The 18236-nt window shown below is 35.4% G+C and overlaps 1 protein-coding gene across 4 annotated transcripts in view; it reads left to right on the top strand.

The window, feature by feature from the left end:
* The window catches only part of LOC140451013 (sodium-independent sulfate anion transporter-like), a 129672-nt gene that overhangs the window by 62696 nt on the left and 48740 nt on the right, over nt 1-18236 (top strand). For all 4 annotated transcript variants that reach the window (XM_072544725.1, XM_072544721.1, XM_072544733.1 and 1 more), the window contains exon 8: nt 5135-5280. In XM_072544725.1, coding sequence (XP_072400826.1) covers nt 5135-5280 — 146 coding nt within the window. The remainder of the gene's footprint in view (nt 1-5134; nt 5281-18236) is intronic.

The following is an 18236-nucleotide window of genomic DNA, read 5'->3' as shown; positions in this document are numbered from 1 at the left end:
ATATATATATATTGTTCTACCTTTTCTACATTGATGTTATCTATCGTGATGTTTTCTAGGCTGTTGCTTAATATCTTTGTTTTGTCGAGATTCATTTTTAATCCTATTTGATTCGATTTGTGATTTAAATCTTGTAGCATTGATTTTAGTTCATGGATATCTGTGCTTATTAGTACTATGTCGTCTGCGAAACGCAAATGGTTAAGATATACTCCATCTATTTTTAATCTCTTTTCGACCCAATTTAGTTTTTTGAAGACATTTTCTAATGCCAAAGTAAATAACTTGGGTAAGGTAGGTCACCCTGTCTCACGCCTTTGCCAAGGTCTATTTTTATAGTTTCCAGATCATCATCTATTTTTACGTGAAAGGTAGCATCATCGTATATATTCTTAAGGAGGGCAGCATATCTTGAATCTACTCTGGCGTCGTCCAATGCTGTTAAGAAAGCCCATTTCTCGATACTGTCGAATGCTTTGTGATAATCGACAAATGCCAGATGTAGTGGTATGTTGTACTCTATTGTTTTTTCAATAACTGTCCGGATTGTTTGCAAGTGATCGATAGTGCTAAAACCCTTACGAAAGCCTGCTTGCTCCACCGGTTGGTATGCATCTAGCTTAGCTGTCAATCTATTTGTTATTATTCGGGTTAGTAGTTTGTAAAGGTGTGACAACAAGCTTATTGGTCGGTAGTTTTCTATATTTGCGGCGTCTCCTTTTTTATGGAGTAGAATGACTTCCGCATTTTTCCATGCTTTTGGTATTTGTCCTTCCAATAGGCATTTATTCAGTAATGCTCTCATTGCCTCTTCTAATGCAGTGCCTCCCATTTTTAGCATCTCTGAAGTAATTTTTTTTTCTCCTGGTGTTTTCCCATTTTTCATTTGTTTTAGGGCGGCTCTAATTTCTGATGTTATTATTTCAGGGAGATCCTCTGAGCCCACATTTAAGATATGTTGTGTTGGTATACCGGGGTTCAGAATAGTAGAAGTATACAGCTTCTCGTAAAATTTTCGGATTTCTCTAACGATCTCTTCCTTATGCGAGCATAATGTTCCACGGTCGTCTTTTATCTTTATGATTTTATTCCTGCCAGCGGATTTACATGTTTTTAGTACTTTCATGTTCTTATTGTTCTCTATGGTTTCAAGAATCTGGTTTGTTCTATAAGCTCTGAGGTCTTTTCGAATATTTTTCTCAACGCTTCTGTTGAGCGCTTTATAGTCCGGGTTATCTCTATTCATTCTTCTTCTTTTCTCTATCTGTTCTAGAGTCTCGGGTTTTAGTTTAGCTTCTTTTTGTTTTCTTATTCTGCAACAAAGTTTCTTAGTGACTGTTTGTATGTCTTTAGTTATTTTCTCAGCTAGTTCATCTATATTCTTGTGCTCAAAGGTATTTGCTACTAGTTTCCGTACTAATTCCTCTTGATATTTCTCTTTATTACTGGCTAGGATGTCTGCCGTCGGTAAAGGGTTTGTTGTTAATAGTTTTCGTCTTTCTCTCTTTACGTTAATATGTATATCGGCACGAACTAGTCTATGGTCACTTCTTCTTCTTCTTAAAGTGCCTATCCGTTCCGGACGTTGGCGATCATCACGGCTATCTTCACTTTGCTTATTGCAGCGCGGAACAGTTCAGTGGTAGTCGTGTTATACCACTTTCGCAAATTTTGAAGCCAGGAAATGCGTCTTCTTCCCGGTCCTATGGTCACTGCCAGTATTAAATTTGTTCAGCACCTCGATGTTTTTACATATTGATCTATCACTGGAAAGGATAAAATCTATTTCATTCTTAACCTGGCCGTTCGGGCTACGCCATGTCCACTTTCTTTGTATTTGTTTTTTATAGAACGTGTTCAGGCAGAACATTTTTTCGGTTCTTATGAAATTTGCTAATGTCTCTCCTCTGGTGTTTCTGTTGCCTAGACCGAAGTTTCCTATGTAGTCTGAGTCGCCTGGTATTCGCCGCCCTATTTTTGCATTAAAATCTCCGGTGATGATAACATAATGTGTTTTTTCTAGGTCTTTAGCTCGCGTTATATCTTCGTAGAGTTGTTCTATTGACTCGTCATCCGCAGTGGAAGTTGGAGCATAGCAGTGTATTATTTGTAAGCTATATCGTTTATTCAGTTCTAATACAAGATATATCACTCTTTCCGACACTGCTGAGTATTTTACAATGTGGTGTTCTATTCTTCGGTTGACCATGAAAGCCACTCCTCCTTGACTGTGGTTCTCTTCTGAATTATATTGGTATAAAGTGTGCCCAGATTTTAGGGTGGTCTTTTTCTCTCCTTGAAGTCTCGTTTCACATAAGCTTACAATATCCCATTTAATAGCCCCTAGTTCCTGCTCTAATTCCTCTAGATGGTCGTTCGTTCTCATGGTTCTAATGTTGTATGTAGCAAATTTAAATTTTTGAGAATTAATTTGTTTATTATTGTCATGTATTTTCGATCTTCTGCCTCCCCCAGAATCCGTGAGGCAGTCCATATTGGAGTGGGATTCTGAGTTATAAACTCTACCCACCTGGGGTACTTTATTTTTGAATCTCGATGTATACATGGATATATTGAAGGGAAAATGGCAATTAAAACGCCACGCTTGCCGAGCGGGTTGGCGAGTTGACAAGGATGTAGGTGAGGATGAATTGGGAAAGACAGGAAAGGGTATAAGGACCCGACTCCCTCGAATGAGATGGAGGGATGTCAGGGGCTAGCATGGGGCAGGGTCACCAAGCCCTGTAGTAGCCTATCCTCTACCGGGATCGTAAAGGAGTGCCACCCGCTACCCCTTCCTTCAACATAGTCATGAGCTATTCAAAATACTCATTATCATTTTTGAAATTATTATGTCCAAAAAATTTTTGTCACGTAAAGGGGCAGCACGTGCCCGTCGGACCCTATTTGTATTTATATCTAAAGTCTAAGTCTTTGTTACAGAAGTTAATCTGGCAGTCAGGTAATGTTGTTGTGGATTATATAAACGACTTTTATGATTCCGAAATTACAATAATAAAGTCTAAACGTGTAACAAACAATGTAAACATCTCTTTGATGTGAACATCAAAGAGATGCTTATACTAGGTGTTATATATATATTCTAAATAAATTTTAAAAACTGATAATCATTGTTGGAATATAATAATATTGTTAGATAGGTACCTATACATATTTTGAAATAAATAATGCATCTGCTATTAGTCGTTTGATACCGATGTTAGCGTCGACAACTAAGCTCCTAAAATTATATTGAATTACAGTGAAAGTAGATAGTGCGAATAAAATGTCCCGAAAACCATTATTAGCTGCAGAACTGCAAGATATTGCTAATAATTTGTGGGATTCCGATGATGAAGAATCTCCTGAAGTAGGTGGCATTGAACGTGAAATTGAAGGTCATAACCACAAATTTGTGGAAGTGTTGAAAACATAAGTTTTCAGTGGTTTATTCCTTGATTTTATTCTTACCTTTAAATCTTAAAAATCTCGAGCTTGTGTTTTATACACAATTGATTTTCGATATCCCCGTAGAAATAAATCTAGAGATGCTACCTCCGCTGACCGTGGTAGAGACCAATCCATCCGCCAGGAAATCTATCATTTGCCACTGTTTATTAAAGTTATTTTCCTAAATCTTCTTCATCCTCCTTCTTTTATTGATAGTGATGACGAAATTATTACTACACCATACAAGCAAGTTTGACGATTTTGTAGTAAGAAAGAATCCATTAGTTGGTATTTGGTATTGAACATGCGGTACAGAAACTAATAGACGTTTTTAGTCATTTCGTAACTGATGAAATATTGGATATTATTGTTAATAAAACCAACATTTATGCTATTCAACAATTAAGTATTCAACACTCAAGAAAATCCAGGTTAAATTTATTCAGCCATGAACAAAACTGAAATAAGAGCCTTGCTAGGGGTAATAATCGCAATGGGCCTCACTCAGGTATCAAATTTAAATTTATATTGGTCTAAAGATGATATATTTCATAATAAATTTATTGCAAAAGTTTTAACTCGAGACCGCTTTTTGCTTATATTACAACTTCTTCAATTTGATTACACTCTGAAGCAGTTGTGTTAAGTAATAAGAAATGCGTCACAATAATATTGGAGAATATGTTCTTTGTAAATTTTTCAAGAAATCTGAATTTCTGATAAAGCAATTAAATTCGAAAAACAAATCACTTAAAATAAAAAATTTTACTTATTTCGTTATTCCTTATATCTGGTAATAATAGAGTCCAATATTTTCATTAAAAAATCTAAAAATATAAATAAGTACTATATTTCGCAAAAAAGAGCTCTCATCTTACTTAATAAAGACAAATGTGTAGCAAACCCAAAAGAAAGAAATGGAAAAGAAGATTTTATTAGCGGATTAATAGAAAGTCAGATACACATCATTTATAATTATAGATAATACCTACATCACACAATACACAAACATTTAATACATAAAGACTTAGTACATAAATACACAAAAAAACCAGAATTTGTTATCATCCTGACGGTACAAACACCATCCTCAGAATTGTCAAATAAGAGCATGGCTTTCTGCCTACAAGTTCGCGGCCAAGTAAGTCACCCTTCAATTTGGAAAACAATAAAAGCCAAATAACTATTGTTTATAATAACAACCCCCTATTTAAAAATTATTGTTTTTTGAAAATGATTTCCGAAGTGGAAGTCAACATGTCAAATAACAATTATAAAATGTAATTTTTAGTTTTACAACCTTTTAAAATCAGAAAATATGTCAAATAATATTAAAAATATGAGTCTTTTATGTATAATTTTCTGGTCTACATCTGGTCTGATCTAAATTTAAGTAAAGAATAAAACAAATGGAAAAAAAAACAGTGTATAAAGTGTATAAGTACAACATACATTTTATAATATTTATACAATTAAATTCAATGAGCATTTATCCACAATTCTAGAAAACTCAAGTGTTAGTTAAAAATGTATTTTTTCGATGTAAAATTTCTTACATATAACAAAGCAAAGTTTTGCTACAAAGAAATTTACTATATATAGATAGGTATCTGATTTTCATTCATCTTATTGTCATTCTCACACATTTAACAAATTTAATATAAATTTTTTCTTATTTTGTTAGAAGTGGATTTCTTTTTGACCATTAGCACTTTGATTATTGGAACTTTGTTTGGCGTGGAAGCAGCTATATTTATTGGAGCTATCTTTAACATTATGTTTATTCTGAAGATGTGGGCAAGACCAAAAATACACATTGATTTAAAACAAGTAAGTGTTTGTAACCCAAATTTCATTTTCCGTTTAAATCCGATTATTTAATACACATAAATAAGGAACAAACAAGTTCTAGTCTTCACAAAATAAGTTTATGGTAGTAAGATGGCGAATGGAGATTATTTTCAACACCAATAATCCCAATTTACACACACACACCCACATATACACGCCGTGCAATATTTATGGCAACGTGTGCATAAGCCCCAATTGTGGTTAAATTGAGAAGATGTCATAAACATAGTACCGTGACGAAGAAAAATCTGTGTGTACAGAAACCATTGATTTACACTCCGTTTTGTCGAAGCTATGCATATATATCACTTGTGGCAACGGAACCACAAATATGCTTCAACAGATAGTGTGTAAAAAAGTTGCCAGAAGTATCTAGATATGTGATCGTGTGTAACATAGGTTGCCAAAAGTATTAAAAAATTAAATGTGTTTGGAAAGCAGTGTTGCCATGTTTAAGAAAAAATCTAGATATATTTAGAAACATTTTATATTAAGCACGTATCGGTATCAATGTAGTTTATACTAGAAATGAGTAAGATACAGTTATTCTAGGAATTAAGTGTTTTACAAAGTGTCACAGTTAGGTAGGATCTACATTAATTTTTTTGATTATTTGATGAGTTACAAAACTAGGATTAAAATATCATTGTTGTTAATTCTGAACAATACTTTAAATAAACTGAAATATCTAAATTAAAAAATTGTAAAATTAAATGTAAATTAAAATAACGATTATGCATTCAATAAAACTTGAAACATAAAAAATGCTTGGTGAATAATTCAAATAAATCTAGTCTTATTAGGACCAAGAAATTAATGTAAAACCTTGAAATAAAACTGCTAGGACATCTAAAAATCCATCCAAAATTATTAGTTACTTTTTGCTATTTTTAATGCGCATAAGTTTAGTAATTTCATTTTTAACACAAAATTTAATCTTTGACCAACATCTTTCAACTAATATGGGATGTAGCTCAATGCATTTCTCACATTCTTTTTTGTTTGGTACAATTCCCTTCTTAATATTAAGTTTAAAATAATTGCAGACGGCTTCCTTTTCTTGATTCGTCCATGGAACTGGACCTCTGGAAATATTTTTGGACTTTTTTGCTTTGGTTACTAAAAAAATCAATAAACAATAAATTAATAAATTATATTGTTAGCAAAAAATAGTATTCTCATTTTAATTTGGCATTTACCTCAGATTACAACTGAAATATTCCATATATTTTTGACTGTTTTTTTTTTAGTTTTGACTTAAGATTGTTCAAATAATCACTTACATTTTCTTTTGTGAATGGTCTGAACATTTTCATCATTATAAATTCCTGCTTCACCTTCCGGTTCAGCTTCTGGTTCTTCTTCCTCATCTTCTTCTAAAGTAGGCAGATCTAGAAAATGAATCATAGAAGCAAACAAATTAATACTAGTTAAATATTCAAAACATTACCTTTAATTTCTATTTCGTCAATAGATTTTCCAGCAAACTTGTTCACTTCACCTTTATCAACAGCTATAAGCAATCGACTTACTTTGGTGAGTTCAATCGCACTTTCGTGCATTCTGTAAAAATCACGATGTACTTTGATGTCATGACCTAAGTGACGAGCTAACCAGTCATATTGATTTTCTGACATGTCAAATAGTTGACATACAGTTGCTATATATTTACGCAACTTTGTTCCCGTTATTGCTGAAGGATTCTGCAAATCAATTTCTTCACATATTTTTTTCAAGCAATCATGCCCCCTAAGACTTGAACTAGATGGATTAGATCTGGCGAAAATGTATACATTTTGACTTGAAATACCACATGTAACTCTATGTTGAATTAAAATATCAATACATTGTTTCGTATTTGGAGTTAGGATTACTGGGACCTTTTTGCCACGTTTCCCTTCAATTTCCACTACTGTCAATTTAAAGTAAAGAATTTTTTATTTCGTCCAAGTTGGTCGGGAAATATAATCAGTTAGCTTCATTTTTGCTGCTTCACCCGATCTGCGTTTATTAAACAATATTATTCTAGATAAAGTTAACGTTGCAAGCCGTGTCCACTTATAATTATTAGTGTAGTCTTGTACTAATTCTTGTTTAACCTTTAACATGTTTGTATCGATATAATTACTAAGTTTCACTAAATCGGTCGTAATTGGCAAAAGTTGAGTGGAATTCAATTTTCTTCAGTAAAGTGTGGACATAGCATTGGAAGATATTCGTATGCTCCATTCCATTTTCATCAGCTGAAGGAATGATAACAATGACTTGATTTTTTCCATATTTCCTGCTCTTAAAGCACTGCCTCTCTACGATATTTTGAATAACGTGTATCTTCTTAGATGGCGGACTGTCTGAACAATGAGACGATGGAATATACTCGCTGCCGCTAGTTTTATGTTCACTTTCAGAGGAATCTGAAAAAATTGGGATAAAATGTGGATACAAATTAACACGCTACTCATACAATACGCGACAGTTTCACTCATGTTCGATTCCACCAACCATTGCATAAATTTAGGTAATACATAGGTACAGGAATTCCTATATACAATTTACGTGATAGGAAATACCTAATAATGTCACTCTTAGATATTATTTACACAGTGCGTCCATAAAGTAACGCATAAATTCATTATTACCTAAATAAACAATAATATTAGATGTTCCCGAAACAGGTTAATTTTTGAATTCAATTTACTTTTTTTTTCAAATTATAATCTAACATACAGGGTAAACCATCTTCGTGTGATGACGTCATCAGCATTTTTTTAAATGGAAACTCTGTTTTCATTTCCGGATTGCTCTTTGTGCACCTAGATCATGAATCTATTTCACAATCTACGGTGAGCAGTAAATACAGAGAATTAGGACATGTGAGGGATGCAAATTGCAAGATAGACCAACAGTTGATGAATATACAATGCGGAGATTATCAAGGGATTTTGGTATTGGAAAGTCTTCAGTATCAAAAAGAATAAGATACCACCCTTATAAAGTACGTGTTATCCATGAATTGCCTGAAGACAACTTTGACCAAATGAATTCTGCGACTATAATATGATGAACCAAAATAACAATTTCATTGATAATGTTTTATTTTAGGACGAGGCAACGTTTTATTTGAAAGGTAGTGTTAACCAGCAAAACACTCGTTTTCTGATGAAAATCCACACTGAATGCAAGAGTCCCATACGCAAAGACCACAAAAAACCAACGCATGGGCTGGTATTGTTAGAAATACAATTATTGTTCCATATTTTTTGACGAAAATTCAACAGGACCATTATATCTGGATTCCCTATAAAATTTATTAATTCCTGATCTGATCCAGCTTTTTCCTGGTATATTCAAATACCCACTGTTTTAAACCGCTGAATCTAGTTTCAACAGGATGGCGCACCGCCACATTTCGCAGTAACTATGCGCGATTTTTAAACAGAACTTCTTCACAAAGGTGGATAGAAATAATGGGACTAGTGGAATGTCCCGGTAGATCACCTGATATATGCCCATTAGACTTCTTTTTATGGGGGTTATTTAATATCTGATATCTTTTCACAAAGAAACCTGGAAATATCCGACAACTACAAGACGAATTAGACAAGAAAGGCATATAATACCCGCAATACTACATAATGTTAGATACGAAAGTAAAGCCCGGTTCAGTCATTGTCTAACGATCAATGAAGAACAATTTGAACATTTATTGTAAATATTCGTTTGTTTGATTTTGGTAGTGGATCACAGTAATTGCAAAAGTACATAATTCCATTTAATTTGTTTATTACATTCAGTAACGTATTACTTTCCATAAACTTTTTTTGTATTTCTGCCCACCCTGTACCAATTTTAAGCAACGTGTTATACATTTTTGAAAGCAGCTCAGCAAGGCAAATCCGGAAATTGAAAAAAAGGGCTTCCATTTAAAACAAAAGGTGAGCGGTCGTAGGACCGCTGACAGAAGCTTGCTTCTTCTGCACAATAGAATAGATATCGTGTGGTCGTAGAAAAAATCATTTGTGTAATTCGATTGAAAAATTATTTGCCGCTTTCAATAAATTGCAACTTTAATATCGTGTAGTCGTAGAAAGAATATTGTGTGTAATTTGATTGAAAAGCTATTTATCGATTTTAATAAATGGCAACTTGCAGTTTGTTCTGCGGAAATGAAAAGTCATATTTCTTTGGTATCGTGTGGTCGTAGAAAAAATATTGTGGGTAATTCGATTGGAAAGTTATTTGCCGCTTTCAATAAATTACAACTTGTAGTCTTGTCGAAGAAACTAGAAAATGCCTATTTCTTTAATATCGTGTAGTCGTAGAAAAAATAGTGTATGTAATTCGATTGGAAAGCTATTTGCCGCTTTCCATAAATGGCAACTTGTAGTTTGTTCTAAGAAAATGAAAAATTTATATTCCTTCAGTATCGTATGGTCGTACAAAAAATATTCTGTATAATTAGATTGGAAAGCTATATGTCGCTTTTAATAAATGGCAACTTGCAGTTTGTTCTAAGAAACTAGAAAATGCATATTTCTTTAATATCTTGTGGTCGTAAAAAAATATGCAGTATAATTCGATTGGAAAGCTATATGTCGCTTTCAATAAATGGCAACTTGCAGTTTGTTTTAAGAAAATGGAAAATGCATATTTCTTTATTATCGTGTAGTCGTAGAAAAAATACTGTGTGTAATTCGATTGGAAAGCTATTTGCCGCTTTCAATAAATGGCAACTTGTAGTTTAAATTTATTGTACTTTATGTATCTTACTGTATTTTATGTATCTTACTATCTTGTACCATCTTACTAAAAATAATAAACAACTAAACGATTTAATAAAACGTCCACGTATAATTAAAAAAATTAGCTTGTACTACTTGTAGTTTGATCTAAGAAAATGAAAAATTTCTTATGTCGTGCAATAAAAAGCAAGCTTCAAAATGGTGATGATGTAATCACACGAATGTGGTTCACCCTGTACACTAGATTATAATTTAAACAAATAGTAAATTAAAATCAACCTGTTTCGGGTATTTCTAATTTTATCGTTTATTTAACTAATAATGAATGAATGCCTTTATAGACGCACTGTATATATGGCGTGGTGAAACGTAAATTGCATTTAGTGATTTTTAAATCAGACTGGTGAAATAGGTGGATAGATATTTTGAATTGAATAGTCAAACTAAAGTACAAAAATATTATATATACTTACCATTTAAAGTCGTATCATTCAATAGCACGTGTTTGGAATCCAAGACTTGTTCACGTTCTTCTCTATTTAGACATTTTGTAGATTCATACTTTGGAAGAAATATAAGGTTATTTTGCAACTTATCACATGATTTGGTTTCGAGTAATTGTTGTTTTGTCTTAGATGTAATTTCATTAGCAGCATTTATTTTGTTAACAGCATTTTTCAGCTTTTGTAATCTCGTTTTGTACATGTTAATATTTCACCTACACACAATCCAAATTGCGGCAACTCAACGCTAAAGTCTAACTAGAACTAAAATAACGGTCCAGCAACATCGCATTGTTGGGTAGAGGGAGCCACTATCTTACCACGCCCCCGTTGCCATAATTTGGCTTGTGTTAGTAACATGCCTCAAACTAAATAATGGAAACTAACACACATTCTAGAGAAATTAAATTAAAAACAAATTTATGGACATTTCTTCAAAAAACGAGTATCTACTGAAATGTAAACCAGATTTTCAGTTTATTGCTTCAAAATCATGACGAAATGATGTGATGTTAGTGAAATAAATACCAAAAAAATTCTGGCAACGTGTGTAAGTTGCCACAATTTTAGAAGTTACCAGAGTGCAGGCTTATTCACACACAAGTTGCCATAAATATCCTGAGACACACACACACACACACACGCATCACGCACGCACACTCGCACACACACACACATACACACACACACACACACACACACACACACACACACACACACACACACACACACACACACACACACACATGATTACACATACACACTCATACACAAAAACACACACAGCCATACATATCCGCATGCACACACGCACATATCCAACAAGCACACACGCAAACACGCACGCACCCACGTACGCACACAAGCGCGTACATACACATACACTCACGCACACACACGCACATACTTACACACGCACACACATACATGCACACATGCATATACGCACATTTACTAGTTACAGTAAGTAAATTGTTTATAATTTTCAAAATAAATTGACTTAAATTGATTAGGAAAATCTTGTCAAGTATTTAGTTGAGGTATTTCGTTTTGAGTAGTCTCAGTCTATCTTATAATCTTCATCTCTAAAGCTCTTAGTATATCATTCGCTCTAGTTAGTAACCTCCTCCGTTATCATCATCATCATCAACCTGTATGAGTCCACTGCTGGACATAGGTCTCCCTCAGCTCTTTCTATCTGTCTCTTTCTTGTGCGGCTTGCATGCAGTTATTGCTAATACGCTTCAGGTCGTCAGTCCATTTAGTTGATGGGCGTCCTCTGCTCCGTATTGCTTCTTGCCTTGGTCTCCACTCTAAAATACGTTTTGTTAATCGGTTATCTGTTAATCTGGCGACGTGTCCTGCCCAATTCCATTTTAACGACGCGATTTTTTCGATTGCGTCTGTTGTTTTTGTTCTACGACGTATTTCTTTATTTGGAATTCGGTCCCTCAGAGATACACCCAACATCTGGCGCTCCATAGCCATCTGAGTCACGCGAATCTTATTAACTACCTTTTTCTGAGTGTTAATCTTTCTGCTCCATAAGTGAATAGAGGTAACACACAGTGGTCAGAGATTTTTCTTTTGAGGTATATGGGTGGGCCCGATTTAAATACATAGTTTAATTTACTAAACTCTGCCCAGGCTAATCCTATGCGACAACCAAATTTCATATCCTAAGTACTTATACGATGTAGTCTGCACAATATACCTTCCATCAACAGCAATATTTCGATTTGGGCACCCGAGCAAAAATTAAGTCTCTGTAGCTAGCGCTCTAGGCTCCCTGACTCGCCGGTGTAGTGAACCGGCGAGCCATTCTGGACAGAGAGAGTTCCGTATTGAGGATCGTACTCTGTCCCTAACCAAGCGGAACCCATCGGTGTTGCGTATTGAGCATTACCGCGGATCTGCACAGAACCAACCGGGACAGAGAGATTTCCGTATTGAGGATCATATTCTGTCCTTAGCCAAGCGGAACCCGTCGGCATTGTGTATTGAACATTGCCATGGGTCTGCACAGCTAAATATTTTGTTTTGCGAGCATATTCGGAGCTTTCGCTGAATTGAAGCGAAAGCGAGTATAAATCTGCGCGCGATCGATTTCCCCCATTCCGTTTCTTATTAGTAGTACTAATTAATTTCTTTTCTTTTATAGACGTTCGCCGAGGACTTCGTTCATCACGGGATCCAGTAGAATTCGTTTTAGTTTTATTTATTGTATAAGTATACAACGTAGAATTCCTTTTTATTTTTATTTATTGTATATACTAAATTAATAGATTTATTTTTATTTCAAACCTGTGTTTTACTGAGTCTGTCGCCCCGAAAGAGCTACCCATCACAAACTGGCCAGTTTGTGATGGGTAGCTCTTTCGGGGCAACAGACTCAGTAAAACACAGGTTTGAAATAAAAATAAATCTATTAATTTAGTATATACAATAAATAAAAATAAAAAGGAATTCTACGTTGTATACTTATACAATGAAAAAAAATTAAAACGAATTCTACGTCTCCGTCTGGATCCCACGATGAACGAAGTCCCCGGCGAATGTCTATAAAAGAAAAGAAATTAATTAGTATTTAAAAAGAAACGAAATGGGGGAAATCGATCGCGCGCAGATTTATACTCGCTTTCGCTTCAATTCAGCGAAAGCTCCGAGTATGCTCGCAAACAAAATATTTAGCTGTGCAGACCCATGGCAATGTTCAATACACAATGCCGACGGGTTCCGCTTGGCTAAGGACAGAGAGTATGATCCTCAATACGGAAATCTCTCCGTCCCGGTTGGTTCTGTGCAGATCCACGGTAATGCTCAATACGCAATATCGATGGGTTCCGCTTGGTAAATGCTCTTGGAGCGTTTTAGATATTACTACGATATCATCCAAGTAGGCAAACGCGAATTCCATATCGGGAGGTATTACCTTATCCAGTAGGCGTTGGAAAGTGGCTCCTGCGGAATGCAGTCCGAATGGGGTGGTTTTTGAACTGAAAATGGCCTTTTCTGGGTACGCTGAATGCTGTCACTGGGCGGCTTGTTTCTTCTAGGGGTATTTGAAAATATCCCTGTTTCAAATCGAGGGTCGATATAAAATTTGCTTCCTTAAGTCTATCCAGAATTTCCGATATTCTGGGTAACGGATATGCGTCCTTATCTGATAGTTCGTTGACTTTTCTAAAGTCAATGCAAAATCTGTACGAGTTATCCTTTTTCCTAACTAGTACAATCGGTGAACTCCAACCACTTGTGGAGGGTTCGATGGTTCCTTCTTTTAACATCTTGTCCACTTCTTGGTTGATGATCTGTAGCATTGCGGGATTGTGCCGCCTGTAAGGCTGCTTGACTGGATCGCACTTTTTCTTCAATTTTATTTCGTGTCTTATTAAGTTGGTGGGTCCTGTTATGTTCTCAAACTCCCTTAGTTCTTTTCTTAGGAACCTTTCTAACTCCGTATTTTGAGTGGAGTCTTTTAAAGTGTTACAAGTCTCTTCTTGATGTTGTATGTATTGTTTGGTCGTATGTTTATCGAATTTAAGTTCGATAGAATGGTTCCTGAGGAATTCCACTCCTATTAATGCATCTTCCGTCAACCCTGGCATTACTATGAATGTTTGTCGGGTTTGTAACTTATCGATCTCGCATTCAATTGTCAACTTCTGGTTAAGCTCAATTGACGCTCCATTTGCTAGTCTTGTTCTCCCGCTGTAGCTATCTAGAGAGTCCTTGTATATCTGAGCTATTCTATCCCCGACGTAATTTTTAGTGGTACCTGTGTCGATGAGCGCTCTGTATGTTCTTTGCCCTATTTTCAGTGATGCGAACAGTCGAATGTCATTGCTTACTGGCTGTGTAACGGCGAAAACGAATGGAGTCGAATCTTGTTTTACAGACTGGGACGACTCCTTGTTTCTCCAGTCTGTAATTCGTTTCCCTGACTCCTGAAACAGCAGTCGCTGCTGTAAACTCCTTCTCTGCCGCAACGCGAACAAAACTTTTTCCATGGGTTTTTGCAGTTTTTACGGCTGTGACCTGGCATCTTGCATCTAAAGCATGCCGTTTTCGCATCGTACTCTGCTTGGTCCGTGCGTCTCCAGTTTCCACGGCAAATCTGATTTGCTCGGGTCTTTTCGTCTTCTAGAGCTTCGTATTCTTGGGCTAAATCCTGTAATTCGGCTAAGTTTCCGAAATCCCGGCGGCGAGCATAAAGCTTATATTCTGGTAACAAATTTTTGTATATCCTTTCGAGTTCTTGATTTTTGGAAAAAGAGCCTTCTCGTCTGATTAATGTTTGAATCTGCGTGATATATCTATCTACTGCTTCGTTCTGTCTCTGTCTTCTGTTTCGGATTTCCTCTTCTAGCTGTAGCAAATATCCCCTGGGATAGAAAGCTTTTTTAAAATCTTCGCTGAAATCTGTCCATGACTTCCAATTTTTGTTATTGTTTCTGTACCATAACAAAGCGTGGTCTCCTAATAATTCAGGTAATGCTCTTAGTAGATCTTGTTTATCGATCTCGTAGGCCAAGCTTAATTCGTCTATCCTCTCTAAGAATTCTATTGCATCCGAATGTTTCTTGTCGAAGTGTGTGTTCCACTTTCGTACTTGATTTAGCAATTCTGGTTGCCCCATTTGTTTCGTTATTGTTAATTCCTGTAATTGTCTTCGGATGCCCGAAATTTCCTGGGCCAGTGTGTCGGATTCTGTTCCCTTGGAAGTTTTTTCTTTTGGGATTGTTCCTGTAGCTTCCTCGCGATTTTTAAAATAGGTTCTGAGTCGTGTTCTCAATTCGTCGACGGTTCCCTTGGGATCTAAGCCGTATTTTTCGGCCTCGCTCTGCAATTCCTCTTTGCAAAGTCGGTTTATCCACGACGTACCTGTTACTGAGTCTGTGTCTTTATCTGTCGGCATGTTATTAATTTTTGCTCGGGCGCCAGTTTGTGATGGGTAGCTCTTTCGGGGCGACAGACTCAGTAAAACACAGGTTTGAAATAAAAATAAATCTATTAAGTATATATATACAATAAATAAAAACTAAAAAAAGGAATTCTACGTTGTATACTTATAAAACAAAAATAAAATGAATTCTACGTTTCCGTCTGGGTCCCGCGATGAATGAATTCCCCGGCAAACGTCTATAAAAGAAAAGAAACTAATTATTACTAATGAAGAAATGAAATAACAGACCCACGGTAATGTTCAATACACAAATACCGATGGGTTCCGCTTGGCTAAGGACAGAGTACGATCCTCAATACGGAAATCTCTCTGTCCGGCTTGGCTCTGTGCAGATCCACGGTAATGTTCAATACACAGTACCGATGGGTTCCGCTTGGTTAAGGATAGAGTATGATCCTCAATACGGAACTGTCTCTGTCCAGAATGGCTCGCAGGTTCACTACACCGGCGAGTCAGGGAGCCTAGAGCGCTAGCTACAAGACTGTCTAATTCCGCTATTCACACGCCTTAAATAGCCGTTTGAATCCCACTACCCCGTCAGGTTGTAGAAGTGGATGCGCAAATATTGACACTCCCACGGTTCGAACTGTTAAACGATCAGAGCATCGTTACAAGCACCAGATTAGTAATTATTTTCGTCTTGTTCATATTATTCTTTAGTTCTACCTCCAATGAAGAGTGATATAATTTTTTAAACACTATTATTGCATCATCCATACGATCGGCTATAAGGACGATGTCATCTACAAATCTCAAATGACTGAGCTTCTCTCCATTTATGTTGATACGATGCTCGTTCAGATGTACCTTTTTACAAGTATGTTCTAAAAGCGTCGTAAATACTTTTGTAGAGACTGTGTCTCCTTGCCGTACTCCTCGCTGTATACAGAATTTATTTGTTTCTTGTTCAGAGAGTCTTACGCTAGCTGTCGCATTTTGTGTGTGTGTGTGTGTGTGTGTGTGTGTAGATAGTGGATGGCATTAGAACTTGTCTATTTGCCACAGAATATTTGTATTTTTTTTTTTATTATTATTAAGGATAGGATAGGGATAAAAACATGGCCACTCGTTTCTTGTCTAGGGACCCATTAAGACATTTTTATTAAGACAAACTAGACTAGGTCACGGGCAGGAGGTATTAACAAATGGGGTAAAACAGAGGTTTGGATTCTAATTACATAATGTTTGTAAACACATATTTATATACACATATATACATATACACATATTTAACCATATATGAGCTAAATATCTATTTTTGCTTCTAAAACAAACTTGATTAAAAGGTTGTATATTTCTTTCTCTTGTTGTGCTAATAAAGTTGGAATGTTAGTTGGTAGACTTACAAACTTTTTCAGTTCTTGGTACAGCATATCTGTATGTGCAGTATATTTTTGACACTCTAAGAAAACGTGATTTATATCGGCTAAAGGTTTTTCTGGACAGTGAGGACAACACGGAGAATCTAAGATACCAATCCTAAACAAATGTGCTGGAAAGCGACCATGATTAAGTTTTAAACGTGATATAATTAATGACTTATATCTATTATAATCCCACGAGTTGATGTAACGAATGTTCGTCGGTAAAACCGGTTGAAGTTTAAAATAGAGGTTCTCTGATGTAGTTGAAAATTTACTGTACTGAGTTTCCCATCTAACCCTTACATCTGCCTTATATAAATTAATAAGATCTGATGGGTTGCACATGTTTACTTTCAATTCTGAGTCAAGTGCTTTTTTAGCTGCGATATCAACTGCCTCATTCCCAGTTATCCCTGAATGACCTCTAACCCAGACTAGTGTAACTCGTACACCATACTCCTGCAGTTTATATAGACTATTTTTTATAGATAGAAGAATATTTTTATTATAATGATTAAAAGGAGGGCTTTTAATGGCGTTCAAAACTGAGAGAGAGTCTGTTACAATTACCACAGATAAAGGTAAATTATTCATCTCGCACCAATCTAAAGCTTTGCTAATAGCTATAGCCTCTGCACTGAAAATCGATAAATAATAAGGGACTTGATATTGCTCAACATGGTTAATATTAGAAACTAAAAATACACAGCCTGTTTTAAATCTTTTTTTTGATCCATCCGTATAGATGATGATTTTATTCTCTCCTAAATTACAGAGTATAGATTTGAAAATTAATTTTGATAGAAATATATTATCTGGATAGTTTGGAATTATAATGGTTGGTTTAAATATTAAGGCTGCAAAATTGATTTCGTAAATAGGATATTTTTTTTGACTATGTATTAGTTCTTTATGTCTCTCAGTGTCAATAAAAGCATCAGCAAGAGGGGGAGACGTTTTAATTCTCCAATATTTGTTTGTAAGATTCTGGACCACTATATTTGATATTTTTTTGACCATAAATGTACTAAACGTCCTATACTTTATTAGCTGTTTATTAGCTAAGTACTCTCTTCGAAGGCACAAAGGCGGTTCTTGTGCTTCAGCGAGAACTGCACAATTCGGTGACGACATCATAATTCCTAGACTTATTTTAATTGCCTTATATTGAATTCTGTCTAAGATTAATAAGTTTGATTTGCTAGTTGAGGCATAAATAGTACATCCATAATCTATTATTGAGCGGATGTATGACTTGTAAAAAGTAAGAGATATTTTAACATCTGCACCCCATTTATATTTAGAAACTACACGCAGAAGATTGAGCCCTTTCTCACATTTTTGCTTTACGTGTTTTATG

Source organism: Diabrotica undecimpunctata, chromosome 1 (assembly GCF_040954645.1).
Source record: "Diabrotica undecimpunctata isolate CICGRU chromosome 1, icDiaUnde3, whole genome shotgun sequence".
NCBI classification, from domain to species: Eukaryota; Metazoa; Arthropoda; class Insecta; order Coleoptera; family Chrysomelidae; genus Diabrotica; species Diabrotica undecimpunctata.
Note: the sequence above shows the minus strand (reverse complement) of the source record. Positions and strands in the feature narration are given on the sequence as shown.